The 20,092-nt window shown below is 40.0% G+C and overlaps 1 protein-coding gene across 1 annotated transcript in view; it reads right to left on the reverse strand.

Annotated features, from left to right (window-relative positions):
- SYTL3 (synaptotagmin like 3) overlaps window positions 1-20,092 on the reverse strand; it is a 50,752-nt gene that overhangs the window by 7,061 nt on the left and 23,599 nt on the right. Inside the window, exons 3-11 of the mRNA XM_075267878.1 lie at window positions 16,754-16,969; window positions 12,934-12,998; window positions 10,452-10,503; window positions 8,732-8,798; window positions 7,299-7,371; window positions 6,446-6,570; window positions 5,645-5,782; window positions 1,919-2,094; window positions 280-382 (exon numbers count right to left, since the gene is read on the reverse strand). Coding sequence (XP_075123979.1) covers window positions 280-382; window positions 1,919-2,094; window positions 5,645-5,782; window positions 6,446-6,570; window positions 7,299-7,371; window positions 8,732-8,798; window positions 10,452-10,503; window positions 12,934-12,998; window positions 16,754-16,969 — 1,015 coding nt within the window. The remainder of the gene's footprint in view (window positions 1-279; window positions 383-1,918; window positions 2,095-5,644; window positions 5,783-6,445; window positions 6,571-7,298; window positions 7,372-8,731; window positions 8,799-10,451; window positions 10,504-12,933; window positions 12,999-16,753; window positions 16,970-20,092) is intronic.

A 20,092-nucleotide genomic window follows, 5' to 3' on the forward strand; every position in this document is an offset into this window, starting at 1 on the left:
ATAGCTTTTGAGATAATTGTCGAATTACCCCTGGTCCTTTGAAAAAGAGGCAGCTACATCTTACAGAGCTGTAATTTGTAAACCCTTCCTCCAGTTAGGATGTGAATACCCTCAAATTAATGCTGAGAGTCTACACTTTAAGCCCATATCAATTATATACAAAAACTTGTGGCACTGTTCAAATATTTATATTTAGAGATGGCTAACACAGTACAACACTCTGCTACTACAAATAGTAGATGGCACATTCATTATAATGGAGATTATTTGAGCAGTTACCTTTAAACATTCATTAAATGAAGGATCAACTGTATTTTTCTTTACACTTGTTTTCATCTTACTGGTTGTGGACTTATCAGGAAGTAAGTAAGTCTTTACATACCTAGAGTACAAAGAAAGTAGGTAAATAATCATAAACCATTAGTATATTGATACTACACACCTAAACATATATATCCTTCTGTAATATCAATCTCTCAGGCTGCAAAAACATGTTGTATTGTGTGGCTTCTGACGCTAGGTTCACACCTGCGTTCAAGGTCTCCGTTCTATGGTTTCCGTCTTCTGCATGCCAGAAGACAGAAACCATAGACCGGGTCCGGCCGTGAGCGGCGGTGAGCGTTTTAGGCTCTCCGCCGCGAAACCGGATTTTTTTTTCCGGACACAGAGTACTGCATGTTCGACTCTGTGTCCGGATTATAAAACCCGGTTTCGCGGCGGAGAGCGCAAAACGCTCACCGCCGCTCACGGCCGGACATCTCTCTCACCCATTCAAATGAATGGGTGAGAAAGTCTCCTGCAGGTTTCCATCTCCTGCCTCTGTTTTAGGCAGGAAACGGAAACCTCAAGTACGGAGAGGGCAACGCAGATGTGAACGAGCCCTAACACTGCTCAAAGAACAACAGTTTGATGGCTAGAGGCCGGCTACATTTAGGTATAAGTACTTAATTTTGCACATGATGGGGCCAGGTTATTGTGGGAAAACCACCTCACATGTTCCCTTTAATGCTTTGAGCACCACTGGGCCACCTTTTGCCCATCCCTATACAAAGTATAACATTGTAAACTGTAGCTTAAAGAGGTTGTCCCATCACAAGGATCCTATCTATACTGCTTGTTAATGTGGATGTAAGACTTTTCCTAAATACATTGCTTCAGCAAAACTGATTTGTTTGTCCACTACCTTACTTTATTCAATTCATTGTTGACACGGCCCTTGACTTATCTGCTCAAAAGCCAAGTGATGTATGTGCTGCTCTCAGGGGGGAGGGAGGAGGGGCTAAGTGCACGGGAGCCAGCCTTCGTTTCTAGCTATTCCTGTGTCTGCACCACGTGACCTAAGTCCTGCACTCAGATAGGGGAGAGGAGCTGCTTTCATTTCTGAACGTCTTCTGTTCTCCAAGTTATCAGGCTAGCTAATTCAATTATGTTCATTATGGCAGAGACAGGCAGTCTCTGTATGTAACACAGAATGGAGTTGCTCCTGCCTGTATTTCATAGTCCAATATTGTGCAAATAGTGTTGTTTGAGGACCTTTGATGACATCACTGGCCCTTCAGCCACCCCATAGGATCACGCTATGTGGTGGGCGGAGCTACACAGTAATTTGGGGGCGGAGCTAAATGGCAGGTTGCATGTGAAACCCCACCCACCAAATGATGCAAGAAACCAGGAAGAAAGAAGATTTTACAGCAGTGAAGACTGGTGAGTATGCGACGTGGGAATATCCCTTTAAGAGCTGATTCAGATCTGTTATGTGATTGTTACAGCTTTGCTTTCCTGTACATACAAATTCTAACAACTTCTACTCAGCTCCAGACATTATTTGTTGGTTCTTTTTTACATCAGTATTAAAATAGGTCATATATAGAAATATTCAGGAAATATTCTGCAAGTATAGTGCAAGGTTACTTCTTACGGGTTACATTTCTTCTTCTTCTCTTCACCATGAGCTAAGTTTTTACATGCTTTGATTAAGATCTCCAGCGTGCAGGTCTTCAGGTTGTATAAGATTGCAAGTTCAATTTCTCCAGTGACACTGGCATTGTCAATACTGCCATCAGTGCCAACACTGTTGATGCTGGTCATGCTAGACTGAAAAAGATCCAAAAGTCAGCACTTTCATATAGTCCAAGTACATTCAATAATTAGACATTCCTCACTCTATACCTCATTACATCCAAGATTTTATAATGTCATTAAAAGCCTTCACACATGGGCTACAATTAAGAATACATATAATTCCTCAGGGCTCGGTCCTAGGCCTCCTGTTCTTCTCTCACTACACGGCCCCATTGGAAAAACCATCACCAGATTTGGCTTCTGGTACCATCTTTATGCTGATAACACCCAATTATACACATCTACCCGTGACATCATGCCTGCACTAATACAGAACACCAGTGATCATCTTTCTGCTGTCTCAAATATCATGTCTTCTCTCTATCTGAAACTGGGGGTTGAATGACCAAAACACAGGGGTCGCCTAAAGCCATCGGAAAATACATATTTCCGATGGCTTTAGCAGCTGAGAAGCCATGCTACGTTTTGCAGCAGGGTAGCTGCTAAATCCTAGTGGGCTGAATGACCTGTGATGATGTCATGACCATGTGATCGGACTCTGTGGGTGGAGCTATTCAGTACAGTGGAGAGAAGAGACAGCATGTGTAAGCAAGGGGGGGTGGGAGGGGGTGCAGGCTGTGTGTGAGCATGATAGGGGGGTTCAGGCTGTGTGTGAGCATGATAAGGGGGTTCAGGCTGTGTGTGAGAATGATAGGGGGGTTCAGGCTGTGTGTGAGCATGATAGGGGGGTTCAGGCTGTGTGTGAGCATGATAGGGGGTTCAGGCTGTGTGTGAGCATGATAGAGGGGTTCAGGCTGTGTGTGAGCATGATAGAGGGGTTCAGGCTGTGTGTGAGCATGATAGGGGGGGTTCAGGCTGTGTGTGAGTATGATAGAGGGGTTCAGGCTGTGTGTGAGCAAGATGGGGGGTGTTTCAGGCTGTGTGTGAGCATGATAGGGGGGGTTCAGGCTGTGTGTGAGCATAATAGTGGGGTTCAGGCTGTGTGTGAGCATGATAGGGGGTTCAAGCTGTGTGTGAGCATGATAGGGGGTTCAGGCTGTGTGTGAGCAAGGGGGGGGGGTTCAGCAGATTTTGTGGAAGAGAGCTTTTGTGATTAATCACTATGTTTAGATTATGTTTGATTTGTAGCAATGAGAATACATAATGCATATCAGGTATTTACATTCCGAATCATCACTGTAACAAAATTAAGGCCCGTTCACACAGGCACAGAGGGGGCAGATTATGGCGCGAAATCCACGTCATAATCCGCCCCCTCACAATGGAGGTCTATTTAGACTGCCAGGCTTGTTTTTTGCATGAGCGGCATGATGCCGCTCACGGAAAAAAAAAAGCGGGCTGCCCGTCAGGCGGATTCCACGACTCGGTGAGCCGTGGCGTCCGCCTGGCGGCAGCAACCTTCGGGGTCGGCCCATTAATTTGAGCCAACTCCGGGGGGAAAGCCGTGACAGTCGTGGCAAGCGTGTTTTGATCCGAGAGTGATGCGGCTCCTCGCGTCACTCTCAGTGCCTAAATCCACTATGAATCCGCTATACCGCCCCCTGTGTGAAATAGCCCTTACAGTTATGAAGTAGCCACCAAAATTATTTTTTGGTTTGGGGTCACCGCAACATGAGGAACTGTATTGCGGGGTCACGGCATTAGAAAGGTTGAGAACCACTGATCTAATAGATCTGTCCCTGGTATATCCATTGCACTCTCAGGCCTTACTATAACTCCTAGACAGCATTCCCGCTGCCTCGGGGTTGTGTTTGACTCAGACCTTTCTTTCATCCCCATATCCAATCATTCGTATGCTCATGTCATCTCCACCTCAAAAATATATCCAGAATACGACCTTTCCTTACCAGAAATACATTAAAGACACTTATTGTCGCTCTGATTCACTCTCGCCTTGACTACTGTAACTCCTTACTAATCGGTCTTCCCCTCACTAAACTCTCCCCTCTACAATCTATTGTGAATGCAGCGGCCAGGCTCATCTATTAGTCTAGACCAGGGGTCCTCAAACTGCAGCCCGAGGGTCACATGTGGCCCGCCAAGCACTTCTGTCTGGCCCCGCTGACAACGCCGGCAGGCGTGCATTTATAATGAAGCTCCTGGGGAGCTCGGGCCAGGCCATGGAGCGCACTTCACTTTACCTATTGGAGGGCACCACTCCCGATGTCTCTGCGACCTGCTCTGCCTCCGGCCCACTGTTTAAAAAGTTTGAGGACCCCTGGTCTAGACGCTACAGCGATGCCTCTGGTCTGTGCAGACATGATTTGCGTGGGCAGTATGCGGCAAGCACACATACCCCATTATAGTCTATGGGGTCCATGTGCTTTTACAGCACTGCACTTGCAATTGCTTTCATATTCCGTTCAGGGGGTCTCTATGCAGACTCTCTCCAGACGGAATACAAAAGCAGATGTGAACAGGGCATATGAGGTGTTTAGGTCACGGTTGGTGCGTGCTAGTAAATGAACAGTATAGAGGATAGTTTGATTCACCGACAAGCACATACTCACAATCTCCTGTCCACCATTTAGACATAGGTGGCACCTTGGCATAAGGAAATGCCCATAACTTCTCCTGCCAGCCAGCTACAGTTGCCTTTATTTGCAATGATGTTGTGAACGAGAAACCTGGATGCTATGGACTGGAACTTTTAACAATAATTACAGGTTCTTTCCATGAACTGTCAGGTTTAAGTAGGGAGGCCTCATGGTTAGCACTTCAATGCTGACTTTGTCGAGTGACAACCTTGCCCCAACTGCTGGCTTAGTGAACTGGTGAGCCATCCCATACAATAATTGGTCACCCCTCATAGTGATACAAAGGAAACAACTCAGGAATATGTATAGGACATCCTGCCACCCCAAGTGTTGCCTCTCATGACAGATCTTCCAACTGGCATTTTTCCAATAACACACAGCAGGAATTTCTCAATAATGTTTCTGCCAGATTACAACAGATTTAGCACTAATCGGGCATTATTATTATTATTATTTATTTATATAGCACCATATATGAAACCAGAAAAAACAACAGCATTGATAACCTATGAGTGTGCATGATCTACAGGCCTAGGTGCAAAATCTGAGTGCAAATGTAAGAATACCATATGGAACCTGTATGCCTCCATGTCCAACTGTAGCTCATCTTGTATCCTCGCTAAAGGCAGGTCAACAGGGGACTAGAGCTCCCTTTCATTTGCACAATTTTCTTCATTGAACATATCCTCTCACTCTAATATTGTAATGACATGGAAAGCTCATATTATGCAAAAATATATTATACTGTATATTAATATAAGAGTTTATTGCTTTGCAGTTTGCAACTTCTTTAATGTAAGGGTATGAAAAAGTACATGTTTAAATGGAAAGAAATATGATGGAAATAGATATTTAGTTCACATGATTTTGCAGTTCTAGTAAATGATACCACAGTATAGATAACAAAGCTGGCCAATCTGGAATGTTTATCGAAGTGATAATTGTTGAATATTACTATTCCAATTTTTTTTTACATTTTTTATGACATAAAACATATTAGCTATGCACACACACATTATACATACCCTTTTCAAACCCCCAAAGAACATTGTTTTGTTTTGGTCATCAATGTCCTTTATTTCTTGACTCGGGTCATTTTCGGCTTCATGTACTTCCTCTCTGGCTTTGTGGATAAGCTGGTGTAGACTGCTGGATTTTTGTAACTGTGATGTAATATTTTATATGATTAACATTCATGAAAATGCAAAGATGTCATATTTATTCTTGCATTAATTTCTAGCATTTTTTTTTACATTGAATATGCAGTCTTAACTGCAGGGGTTGCTTCTATATTAATATATAAATTTTCAGAAACAAAAGTCATCATATCATAGAATTTTTTGATTTAGTTCTTTGCCACGCCAAGTATAGGAGTGCAGTGGATAGTCCTACCCATTCACTAACAGTCATCTCTGTAAGCTTACTGGTAAAGAGATGGATGTCAGTCAATGAATATTTAATAAAAGTCAAGTTTTATTATCTTTATCTTCTAGTTACATTTACAGTGAATCGTATACACAATCTAGAAGCATACATATCTCTATTCAGTGAATCAGTCAATGAATGGGCTCCTAAGAACAGAGAGCACATGCACTTACATTCCTAAATTACAAGATACACTGAATCTCCACAGTGGTCTCCACACTGTATAGTCTGCTTCACAATGGCCTCAACACAGTACATTAGGCTCCCCAGTGGCTCTTCCAACAAAACTACAAAAATTTGCAACGTGATCAATATGACAGGTTGCCTTTAAAAGATAAAAGTGGGCAGACAAGCCCACATGCCTTCATAGTTCATTCAACCTTATGTCCTTTACTTCATACCTCACTAGCTATATGGATAGCAGTATCTGAATGACTTCTCCTTTCTTTTCTTTTGTCTGAACTTTGCCCATAATCTGTGCTTAGGTAAAATTTATCAGTCATGTCATTCTGTGACTTGGACATTTCTAATATAAAAAAGAGAGAAACGGCAGAGTAAGTAGTTCACATTAGCTTACAATATTAATCACTACGCATTCATGTATTAAAGGGAGTTTATCATTGGGGATATGCATTTTAACTCATTTATGCTGGAGGTTCAAATTTTTGAGTTGTGTGCTATGAGGCTGCCGTTCCAATAATGGAAATCTACTGTAGGCATTAACAGGTTAAACTAAAGAGTAGAATATATTTTCTAAAGGCTATTCAGACATGTCCTTAGATAGATTCCCTTTAAGCATATAAGAATATTACACCCCATAGGTGCCTTTGTGTATGTTCTGCAGTTACAAAAAATATAACGTGCGAGTGTTTTTATATGGCTGTGAATTCATCTACAAGTACTGAATTATTTTAAAGGCTTTAGTAACATTGAAATTTGACAAGTGAAATCAAACAGCTCCTTGTCATCGTCTCACATGCTCTTCCAACTTTACCAGAGCCTGATGTAATAATGTTACCAAGCATATTATGGTATAGATTGCTTTTCACAACAACATCACATTTTACACTCAGACTATGGTTGTATGTGGCACAGTTTTCTTATGCTTTATCAAGTCTACTACAGGAGATATGGATCATTGATCCCTATTTATTTATTTATTTATTTATTTATTTATTTATTTATTTATCCCTACTCCCTAACCTTCTGTCCTTTATAGGATATGTAGTATTCTGAATGTGTATCCACACTTACTTTTTACTTGGGTTGTGAGGGAAAAGAATATATTTTCCACTGATTTATTAAAACCTTTAGATTTATTGAGCTCCTGCAAAACAAAATTCATTTTAGATACTTATAAATTAATATTTCAACTTTATTCAAGTGTTCTAATGTATGAAAGCTGTGTTATGAAATTGCTGCTCAAATGCTATAATATATACCATTAGTAAGATCACCAAAGCTACAAATAACAATATTAACCCCTTCCCACTGCAACCATTTTTCGTTTAGGCATTCTGCACTTGCGTGTACAAACATCATAAGTGGATGTGGATACATCACTCTGGAAAAAGAGAACTTCACTTAAACACCATATCCCACTTGAAAAAGGGTACATTGCCCTGAAACGCAGTTTAGTGTTGTGTGATGGTGGTTTTTCCAGTAAAGAATTGTATGCTGCAAATTCTTAGGTGTGCACAGTGTGTTTCACCACTCCACACTGACTCTACCACTATAGGAGGGGTACCAAATGATCTTTTTAGTCTCCATATATTTTTGTCCGGGCAAGAGGACGATGAGGCTCCAGCTGCTATAGAACACACTTCGCTCAAAAATTGTTGTGTGAACTTTTACAACAGAATGCTATGTGGTAAGAGTGTTAACTATATACTCAGCATGACATAACAGTACAAAGCAGAACCGAAAGGGGTTAAAGTTTCGACATCCACCATACTATTATGTTGGAAAGAGGGTAAAAGGGGCTCTATAATATTAGAAAAACGTGGCTGCTTCTTTAAGAAACACCTGTCCATGGATTGTTGATACACACAAGTCAAGATAATGTGGCCTACTCTAGACGATTTAACAAATACTTCTATTTGGCCACACAAATACGTCAGCCAAGACAAGAAACAGAGACATTTGGCACAACATAACAAAAGCTTCTGAAATTTATTAAAGTGCAGAAATCATACTGGTGTGGTTTTATTAAAAACTAGGGCAAATGAAAAAAAAAAAAAAAAAAGCAGTCTTAGGCTGGGCCACACATTTTTAAAACACTGCATTTTGGCCACAACGGAAAAGCTGTGGCAAAGAAACGCTAAGTTTTATAGTACCTGCAAAGTGAATGGGGTTCTGGCTACAGTGGAAGTGCTGCAATTTCAAAAACGGTTGCATTTTTGTAAATTGCATATGTCAGTTATACCTACGGAAACGCTATTTTCCTCTGCAGAGCTTGTGAAAAACGCTGTGAAAAAAACACAATGCGTTTCTGCCGTGGTCTTTTCCACAGTGTTTTTTGGCTGTGGCTCGCTGCGTGGGGACTTGCCATTATATAGTAACCAGCTCTCATTTTGAAGATGCCTTTTAGAAATTGAAAGTGTAATATGATTGGCTGCCATCTGTTTTTTATCGCTATTTATATAACTCTCTGGCAAAGATAAAATGCGTAAAATTTGGTACATTACCACTGTGGTGTATGCAGGAGATACTTCAGAGAAAGGAGGTGGAGTAGGTGGAACAATGGAAATCTTACTGAAACATGAAAGTACATAGAGAGTACAATGAGACAAGCTAATATAGACCTTTATTCAGTTACAAAGAGAAATACACAATTATGCCATGATCTTGTCATATTAATAAAACAGAGGGCCTGTTCCCACTGAGGATTTGGGAGAGGTTTCCATGGTCACCCGGCTGGGCCATCACATGACTTATATATTGAAGTTCTTAGTACGTTTCCCCTCTCTATTCTGTATCTGGAATTTGCAGTCCTCGCTGAGCAGGTGGTGGCGACTATCTGCCATACACGGCACCCACTGAGTAGAGAAGGAAATTGCTCTATAACACTCTCTCCCCTACTCAGAAACACACATGAACGACTGACCTCTACTGATGTGAATAAAGTCATTTAGTTGTAGTACAGTTTTTACATGTTTTCTTCTGTTATCTCCTCCATTTCCTCCCCACCCCTCTCCATAAAGAACTATAGAGTCATCTGAGTCATGTGACTTGCAGTCCATTATTAAATGGATACAGTATAGCAGGTATTTTCATAGTAAAAGTCATTTTAGGGGAGGGGGAGCAAGGAAATAGCTTGATAAGAGCAGACAGAGGCATTTCTTTCTGATAAGACATGTTACAAAGTTTCTTCTAGCCACTAGTACTATTATATCGGTTTCATATGTATGTTTGTTGAAACAACAGTCCTTATTAAAGATCAGCAAAACACTAAAGTACCTCTTTGACTTTTATTCACAACTATTTACCATGTGACTATTATTTTATCTGTATCACAATTAAGAACGAAAGGCTTGTACACTTCCTTTGTGGTTAGGTGCTAAAGTCAATGAAGTGGCCAAATGAATGAATCATATGTATGTGGGATAAAGTCTCTGAACACCTTGGAAATACCCAAACATACCTGCACAATCAATTATTAGCTGATACACGTTAGCACGATATCTAGTTATTGCCTGAGAGGACATTTCAGGGTATTCCCTTCAAAGGAAAGACATTAGGGACGGAATCACAAATATGAGAACATTTTTTACCCAACTCCCTGCATCACTATAAGGCTCCATTCAGATCAGGTGTTTTACATTGGTTTAGCAGATCTTTTTTAACGGATGCAAAACATGGATCCAAAAAAGTTTCAAATGGACATGAATGGGATCAATCATAAAGAAGAAAAAAAAAAATCAGTTTCTGTCCATTCTTTTTTTTGGGGGTGGGGGTGGGGGGGCTTTAATGAAACATAAGTGAAATTTTTGAATCAATATATTTTGTAATATACTTTTAACAGATTTTGGCTCCTTTCTATGAAATCCTGCCTCTCTGTATTCTTCTGCTGTCTTCTGTATTGAGAGCTGTTCCTGCCTATCACTGTATGGAGTACGGGCTTGGAATACAGGGCTGTGTAAGGTGGTAAGATGTAGAGAAAGTGAGAGTAGGGATGGGTCAAACATTTATATCTCGAATGTTATAAAACATAACTTGCTTTTGGTATCATATGAAAGAGATGATTTTTCAGAGACTAGGAATAATAACACAAAAACTATTTCTCCTCTCATAGTTAGTGGTTGGTTGAAGTCATTTCTTGTCAAACTTCTGTCTTTTTGCTCTTTTTTAATCATAAAGCCCTGGAGTTTTTCACAGATTTTTTTTTAAAACTCTTTAATTACTCACCTCATCTTTTGATAGGACTTTAAGAGCTTTGCACCAGCTGTTTCATGTTTTCCTGCAAGAAAACAATGTTACATCATGTTATCTTATGGTATCACATTATATAGACCAGTGATGGCGAACCTTTTAGAGACCGAGTGCCCAAACTGCATCTCAAAACCCACTAATGTATCACAAAGTGCCAACATGACAATTTAAAGGGGCTCTATCACTAGGAAAAGTCATTTTTAACTAATCAGACCTTTGCATAGCCTTTAGAAAGTCTATTTCACACTTACCTATAGTATGTAGATTGCCTCAGTGGTTTCTGAATAAGTCAGTTTTTTATTCATATGCTAATTAGACTGGTGCATGATAGATCGTGCACACCTCTCCCATTGTTTTCTATGGGAGACTGCTGCTGCTGATGATGATGACTCAGCTTCCTGTTTGCTTCACACACGTAGAAGATAATAGAAGAGAGGAGGCTGCTGGGAACTTCCTGAACTGGCTGGAAGCTCATTAGCATATTAATAAAAACGGACTTATTCAGAGACCACTGAGGCAATTTACATACTAAAGGTAGGTGTGGAATAGACTTTCTAAAGCCTATGCAAGCATGTGTTTAGATAAAAATGACTTTTCCCAGTGATAGAGCCCCTTTAATCTTAACACTGTTCCATTGATCCACAATTGTGGACAGTTATGGATGCTTTGTAATAATATCACTTGTCTGCTATAAAACAGATACTATGTGATAAAAATAGTGAAGGGCCCCCACACAGTACAATCTGCTCCACAGTGGCCAATACACAGTACAATTTGCTCCACAGTGAGCCCCACACAGTGTAATCAGCTGCAAACTGGCCCCACACAGTATAATCTGTTCCACAGATGGGTGCCCAAAGAGAGGGCTCTGAATGCCACTTTTGGCACGTGTGCCATAGGTTTGCCATCATGGATATAGACATTTGAGACAGTAGTATCAATAGTTTCTTCAGGGAAGCTATACTAGGTATAGGCTTTGACTCTCACACCTAGTCAGGGGTGAGTGGTCTGGGTGTGTTAGAGCGACTCCAGTATTGATTAGGGAGTGGCCAGCCCATTGCATCTCTATACACCCCAGTCCTGCAGTAACTTATCCCTGATACAATAAGGTGTAGAGGGGGACAGTATTGTGCACCGATAAACAATTGCCGTTATCCTAGTGTATGCTTGCCTTAGTTGATTATTCTCTGTGAGAGTAAGCGATACCAGACACATGGGGTCAAGACTCATGCATCTGGGGTCTTGATTATTAGAATTGAGAGGGACTGGTTTATTTTATATTGACCAGCACCCTCACAAGAATCCCATCCACTACACAGTGACAGTAAAACACTGCATTTTCTTTCCACCGTGAAAAAAACCGTGGCATTTACATCACGTGGGATTCGGGCCTCAATGGTGTCTTTTTAGTATTCCCTCTAGAATTACTGTGGGTATCCTGATTCTTTAACCCTTTGCACTGCAAAGATGCAAAACCCATAGCATAAATTGACATGGTACAGGTTAAAAATTCACAATGCAAGTAAATTTGTGCTCAGTGTTTTTAACACTGCACGTGGATGTGACCTACTATGTTTTGTACATGCTATATTTATACAAAAATGCCACAAACCGTGATGCAAAATATGCTATATTTTAACAAAAATGACCCCTAAACACAACAAAAATAAAAAATGCTGGAAATGATTTTTGGTATGCCCCATGTATATCAGACAATCAGAAGGTTCATCAAACATTACTCTAATGTGTATGGCCAGCTTAAAGAAGACCTTTCATGTCCTCTGACATCGGCGGCATTTTATATCGCTAGAAAGCTGACTTCAGAGAACTGTAAACTTTACAGATATACAACCTGTTGCTGTTAGTTTTGGCACTAATATACCTCCACTGTCAGAAAGGGGAGCCTTAAAGCTCTGAGCCATCGCTTGGCTGTGAGAAACGTCGCCCCCCATGGCAATACTCTTTCATAGCCTTGTACTGTTGGGGTGTGGGGTCCTCACATCTCAGTGATGACGCTGAGCTGTAAGGTCCTTCCTTCTGATAGTGCAGGAATATCAATGATGAAAACAATGGCATGGACATCTCTGGCATTGGGACACATACTGGCAAAGCTAGTACATATAATGGTATTGTAAGGTATATAATACCGCTGATGTCAGAGGAAATGAAAGGTCCTCTTTAAAATTGCTTGATAATGTAAGGTAAACATGTGTCCTAATGTCTGTTTATTTTTATTTCCAATGTAACAGAACATTGGGTATACACATAAGAGTGCCTCTGCCTATCATACAGTATATACTATACTGTAGATCCTATGAAATGGAGCACACCAGAACTAAGGTGCAATTGCTGCTTCTGCATAGCTATGACCCTGCTTTATTTAAAAAAGAATATTCAGAAAATTGCTATCAGTTTATACTTATGGCAAATGTAACTACGTAAAAATCGTACAGATTACCTGCAGATGGAAATTTTTTTTCTCTTTCTTCATAGAACCATTCACCAGTCTTTATTTTAATATCCCTGTTATACATAAGGTAAAGATCATGGGTGTTATTATTTACCAGCCACCATAATAATTCTAGTCATTAAGTATCCACATCACCAGAATAGTAAAATTTTACTAGGAAAATAATACTGACCTTTACCTAAACTGTGAAATGAATTTTCAGGAAATGATGCTATGTGTGTACCGGAGGAGTAAGGGGGTGTTCACACTAGCGTCAGTGTCTGACAGCTAGTGTCCGATGCTAATGTCCGCGCAAAATCTTGCGCGGACATTAGCATCGGACACTATCTGTGTCCGTTACATTTTGCATTATTTTAAACTCGTTTTATTGAAGAAGGTGTAACAAGTTAAATAATACAATCAGGAGAATACATATACAGAGCAAGAATAATGGAACAGTAAAAAAGGGTACCAAACAAACAAACAGAGATCCGCCACAGTGCCATCCCAACCCACCCCCGACCATATCACACACAAGAGGGAAGAGAAGAACAAAACACCTTGGCGTCAATAGTCACACAGAGATCCAACCCGAAAGGATCACAGCTCCATTCAACAAATCACTCACTCAGGACTCAAAGGCGCCCAGAGCTGAACGCATCAAGGGGGCGGAGTACTGGGTAAGAGGAGAATCGCACCACACTCCCCAAACCTTGATGAATTTCTGGGGGCAGCCCCTACCTTTGTATATGATCTGGTTGAACGGGAGGATGAAATTAACCAACTTCCGCCATTGGACATTTTGCATTATTTTAAATGGGACATCATGTAGTGTCCTTTACTGACCGTGTCTGTCCTTAAGTGTCCGTTCACAAAGATGTCTGATTTTTTTCAAGCGGACAGCTAAATCCTACATCGGACATCTTTGTGAACGGACACTTAAGGACAGACACGGACAGTAAAAGACACTGTATGATGTCCCATTTAAAATAATGCAAAACGAGCACAGCTAGTTTCCGATGCTAATTTTTCGCGGACATTAGCATCGGACACTAGCTGTCGGACACCGACGTTAGAGTGAACCCTGCTTAACACTATACACAGGGCAAGCGTTAGGGGGGAAGGGGCAAACTGGGCAAATGCCCGGGGTCCCCAACTCCAAAGGGGCCCTGGGATCCGAAGCACTGCTCCAGATCAGGGGAGCCCTAGTTACATGTGTATCGGCATTCTATACATGCCAATGCTGTGGACATGAAGATCTATTATAGAGCAAGGAGCTGTAGTCCTGCTCTACATAGATCACTACATAGAAGATGAAGAAGGACCTGTAGTGACGTCTCAAGCAGAGCGAGAGACTTCAGCCTCAGGTAAGTAAAATGTTATTATTTTTCTGAGAAAGTAAATGGGCTTATTACTAATAAAGGGGGCACATATTTACTTAAAGGGATTAGTTTTAATTCTTTCAGGGCAATTTATAAGGAGGACTTATTGTTTATAAGCCTAGGGGATCTATTATATAATGATGGGGGGGAAGGTGGATAGTTCCCCTAGCTCTTTTAACAATAGATCATCCTTATACCCCCCCCCCCCCCCTAATTTATTATGAATAGTTCCTTTATATACATATCCTCCTTATATAATAGTTCCCCAGCCTTATTATCATTAGTTATTATAAATAGCTCAGATATGTGTATAGATAGATAGATAGATAGATAGATAGATAGATAGATAGATAGATAGTCTATCTACAGTATCTGTGTGTATGTAGAGACTAATATTAATGCATCTAGGGGGGTATAAAAAGCCACTGTTCATAACAAGGGAATTTATATATAAGGGAATTTATATATACAGATAAAGAGAGAGGAACTATTATTAATAAAGGGGCTATTTAAAAGGAGAATCTATTGACAATGGACCATAGTTGATCAACAACAGACCATTGTTGATCAGCAATGGACCATTGTTAAATATTGACAATGGACCATTGTTCATGAACAATGGATCATAGTTGATTATTGACAATGGACCATTATTGATTAATAATGGACCCTTGTTTAATATTGACAATGGAACATTGCTGATCAACAAGGGACCATTGTTAATCCTTGACAATGGACCATTGTTGATCAACAATGGACCATTGTTCAATATTGACAATGGATTATTATTGTTGATCGTTGACAATGGACCATTGTTCAAAATTGACAATGGACCATTGTTTAATACTGACAAGGAAGCATTGTTGATCAACAATGGACCATTGTTCAATACTGACAAAAGACCATTGTTCAATACTAACAGTCGACCATTGTTGATTATTGACAATGGACCATTGTTGATTATTCACAATGGAACATTGTTGATCAACAATGGTCTATTGTTGATTATTGACAATAGACCATTGTTGATTAACAATGGACCATTCTTCAATATTGACAATGCACCATTGTTGACCAACAATGGACCATTGTTCATTATTAACAATGGACCACTGTTGATCAACAATAAACCATTGTTCAAGATTGACAACGGACCATTGTTGATCAACAATGAACCATTGTTCAATATTGAAAATGGACCATTGTTGATGAACAATGCTCCATTGTTGTTGATTGACAATGGACCAATGTTGATTATTGACAATGGACTATTGTTGATGAACAATGGACCAATGTTCAGTATTGACAGTTGACCATCGTTGATTAATAAAGCTTGGGGAACTATTAGCCCCCCTTATTAATAATGGTTCCCCCAGCCTTATTAATTTCCTCAGACCTCGTGTACATTGTAGTGTACAACGGTTTTAAACGATATGGATAATTGGATAATTTTATCCGAGTATTATGCATTATGGTGCACATTTTTTTAAAATTTCAAGACTATATATAATGTTACTTGGCCTTGTTCTATTATATTTTTACATTGAATATAAAATAACTGTATAATACTAATGGGCCTGAGGAGGTTAATAGCTACTCCCAATAACTAGCATATATATATATATATATATATATATATATATATATATATATATATATCAGTTCAAATTTCAGAAGAACCCAAAAGGTTTAAAACCCAATTCCAACATTTACTGTGGAGTAGATACAATGGTGAAGCACATGGAAAAACTCTAGCAATACACAAGGACAGGCGACTGAAGTGTGTATAGTTAGGTATTCATGTTATGGTTTTGTGGATGAAAAGGAGTGCACCAGCAGAAGTGTTGTTGTCTCTGATTGGGTGCTTCTAAAATAGAGATATGTTATAGCCATGATCATGACCTAAAAAAACTAATGTCTGAATAGCCAGAGAAGAGAACTTGTGTTTTAGTGTGTATCGGGTATTGTACTGTCAGATATTTAAAAATGAGATTATATTTGTAATGTAGGAATGTGGTGAAAATGTACCCCACCAATTTTGACATATCATAGTGACATATCAGAAGTTTTCATTAGTGAGGGTCTGGGTGCTTAGACCCCCAACAATTACTGACATGAAACTCACTCACCTGAGCACTATGCCCCTTTGGCTTTGTTCAGCTCTCGAAAGGCTTGGCAGTATATGGACCAATAGTAAGTAATAGTACTTAAGCAGTTTGGCTTTCTCTAAACCACTAACCTTGCCTCTGAGGGGAGAAGTAACAGAACCCAAAGCAGCACTGCTCTTATCCAAGCCCTTCTGCCCCTTTTCAACACTATGACTTGACAAATGGAAGATACGCTTTGAATAAACCCTAATTTTTTACATTACACTTCTCATAAGACTATTGTCAACCAATTTTCAAAATGTTCACATAGCTGCTTACAGAAAAAGATTTTTTCATTACCCATGAGCATTGCAGACTGTACACTTCCATACAATGGCACAGCGGTAAACCTGGCATTCCTGGCACACTCTGTGACTGCACCCATTGCAAACGTCACCTCTGTTCAGCAACCTTCCAAGCGCTTTCTGGCATCGAGCACATGATCGCTCTTGGTATTCTCTGCTTGCACTTTTCGCTCCTTTCCATCGAAGTTGTTGCAAGTGTGCTTTCAGCTTTCTGCATCACATAAAGAACAAACATAGCTGAACACTAGGACATTATGGCTACATTCACATCACAGAAACAGTCAGTTTTAACATCCATTTTCCATTAACGTATCTTATTTTTCATCAGTTCTCTGGCCGAATGTCCGCTTTTAACGTCTGTTTTGCAACAGTTTTTAACTGCTAGTGAAAACAACGGATGAACTATACTGGTCTTATTTGTTGACCCAACTCATTCATATGACCTATAGACTTGTATTAAATCCTTTAGGCCAGAAAATAATGGACAAAGACAAGACATGTCCTATTTTTTATCTGACAATATTCACATGTCTATGCCCATTATTCTAAAAAAAGACATACAATGGACGTTAAGATAACATGCATTGTTCATTTCTCTTGTTGTTGTGTAGGGTCTAAAGGTGTTGTACAGGATTATAGGCATGACTGTTTTCTTTAAAAAACGCCATCACAACTATCCACATGTTGTGCATGATATTGCAGCTTAATAATAACAAATACGATCATCTAAAACTTAAAGGGGCTCTATCACTGGGAAAAGTCATTTTTAACTAATCACATACTTGCATAGCCTTTAGAAATGCTATTACACACTTAGGGGGAATTCTGGCACGTATTCTGGCGCGCGATCTGGCACGTATACGCATGTCAGCAGTTTGCGCGCTCAAAAAGATCCCATTGATCTCAATGGGGTTTACAATCGTATATGGCGCGTAATTTTGCAGCCGCAAAATTACGGGCGCAAAATTATGCGCCGTATACAATCGTAACTCCCATTGAAATCAATGGGATCTTTTTGAACGCGCAAACTGCTGACACGCGTATACGTGCCAGATCGCGTGCCACTTTACTCCATGTGAATTCCCCCTTACCTTTAGTATGTAGATTGCCTCAGTGGTTTCTGGATAAGTCTGTTTTTATTCATATGCTAATGAGCTTCCAGCCAGCACAGGAAGTTCCCAGCAGCACTCGCCTCTGCTATTATCTCTTATATGTGTGTGCAAACAGGAAGCTGAGTCATCATCATTATTATCAGCAGCCTCCATAGGAAACAATAGCAAAGGGAGTGCACGATGTATCGTGCACCAGTCCAATTAGCATATGAATAAAAACGGACTTTTTCAGAAACCACTGAGGCAATCTACATACCAAAGTTAGGTGTGAAGTAGCATTTCTAAAGCCTATGCAAGGATGTGATTAGTAAAAAATGACTTTTCCCAGTGATAGAGCCCCTTTAACATTTATTAACTGAATAACCTAAAACTAGATAGTTATTATTATTATTATTGTTGTTTAAGATGGACAGCCACCTATATATCTACTCAGTTTAGTCTTGTTGATATTGCAGCTTAGCCTCATTCATTCATTCATTCATTCATTCATTCAATGGATCTGAGTCGCAATACCAGATAAAACCTATGGACAGGTGTGGTGCTGTTTCTGCAAGAAAGCAGCCTTGTTTTTCCTAACCTGTACAACTTATAAGTATAATACAAGTGAAGGAACAAACTTTGTAAAATAGTTTATTAAAGAAAATGGGCTGTTTGTTCATTTGTTTGCCTCCTTCTGGCATTGATCAAATCTGTACAACAGACCTCTGTAGAGAGGAGAGGATAAGGAAGACAAGAGCTCCTCAAAAGCAAAGAGACATCTGCACTATAGACAGAAAGTTTTTTTCTTTTACAACACAACTGGGTTATCAAGAGTTACTATCTAGCCGTCTTCTGACAGAGATGACTCATTTAGTGTTATAGACTGTCTGATATATCTCTCCTTCTACCCACAGACTTCATTGTAAATTGATCACAGATAAGGAGTAAAGAAGTAATAGTCATATTAGTCAATAGTAAAGACACTGGCTGTTAGCGAATTGCTAGGACAGCAATTCCCCAGTAACTGTTTGAACCCTGGGACGGGACACAAGAGACAGTGAGCCCTAAGCTGAAGCCCCCAACTGTCCCTTCCTATTGCCAGGCCCTATCCTACGTAATAGGCGGCAACCACAAAGACAGTCCCTTCCTTTATATGTGAAACATAAAACAGAGACAAGACGGACAACATCAAAGGGAGGTCAGCTAGCCAAGGGTCAGTAATAGTCGAGCGATGCAGTGCCAAATCGGAGTCCAAAGAATAGTCAGTGAGGAAAGCCAAAGGTCAAGGATAAGAATGCAAGCAAAAATAGGGACAGTAAGGAGCAAGTATGCACACGGCAATAGCAAGCATAGGTGTGAATGAGAGTCAAGACTAAATAGGGAGGAAGAACCCGCCCCTGGAGTTGACAGGAAGGCAGGCTGTCAATCACACGAGTTAACACTTAACGAACAGAGGCAAACAAGCACAGAAGATGGGTGTGGTGCAAATACAATCTCAGAACTAGAGCTGTGTTCACACAGTGCTACCAAAAACTTTAAGCCAAGAACCAAACTGCACCCGCCTCCTGTGCCGCAGCACGCGAGCAGAGGGTGGCCCAGAGACTTGAACAGGCAGAGATGTTACACTTGCACTTTTTTTTTTAATGAAGTATATTGCAAAGTTTGCTCCCTCTAACTGAACTACTGATCTATGAGAACACAGATACATTTACTTAGATTTTATCTCAGAGTAGTAAAAGACAAAATCAAACCTTTGAAAGCAACAGAGAATTTAAGTGAATTCAAATTTACCTCTAAATTGAATACTAGTTTAAAGGGGTTGTCCAGTCTATATCTAAAATGAAGTTCACCGTACCGTTTACATTCATACATGAAACCATCACTATTAATTTTTTTTTTTAGATATTAGTTTAACAGAATCAGTGGAAGGAAGTGTTGTCACTACATCTTTGTATAGAAAGTCCATTGCGGGTAATAGTATATTGAAGGCTAGCAGTTGCCACCCGCAACATACAATTAAGAGCATTCCGGTGGGTGAGCTAACGAGGACAAAACAAGCCTGCGGTAGTGAAGAGGAGTACAATAAACTAAGTTTGGAAACCATTAGGAGAATGAAGGAAAGGGATTACCCTAAGTGGACCTTAAAGAGAGCTATAGAGAAAATGAAAAGTAAAGATAGGGACAGCTTGCTAAAGAATAAAGATGGAGAAACAAATTCTAACAAAAAATAAGATCATTTTTAG

The sequence above is a fragment of the Leptodactylus fuscus genome, chromosome 3 (assembly GCF_031893055.1).
Source record: "Leptodactylus fuscus isolate aLepFus1 chromosome 3, aLepFus1.hap2, whole genome shotgun sequence".
Taxonomy (NCBI): Eukaryota; Metazoa; Chordata; class Amphibia; order Anura; family Leptodactylidae; genus Leptodactylus; species Leptodactylus fuscus.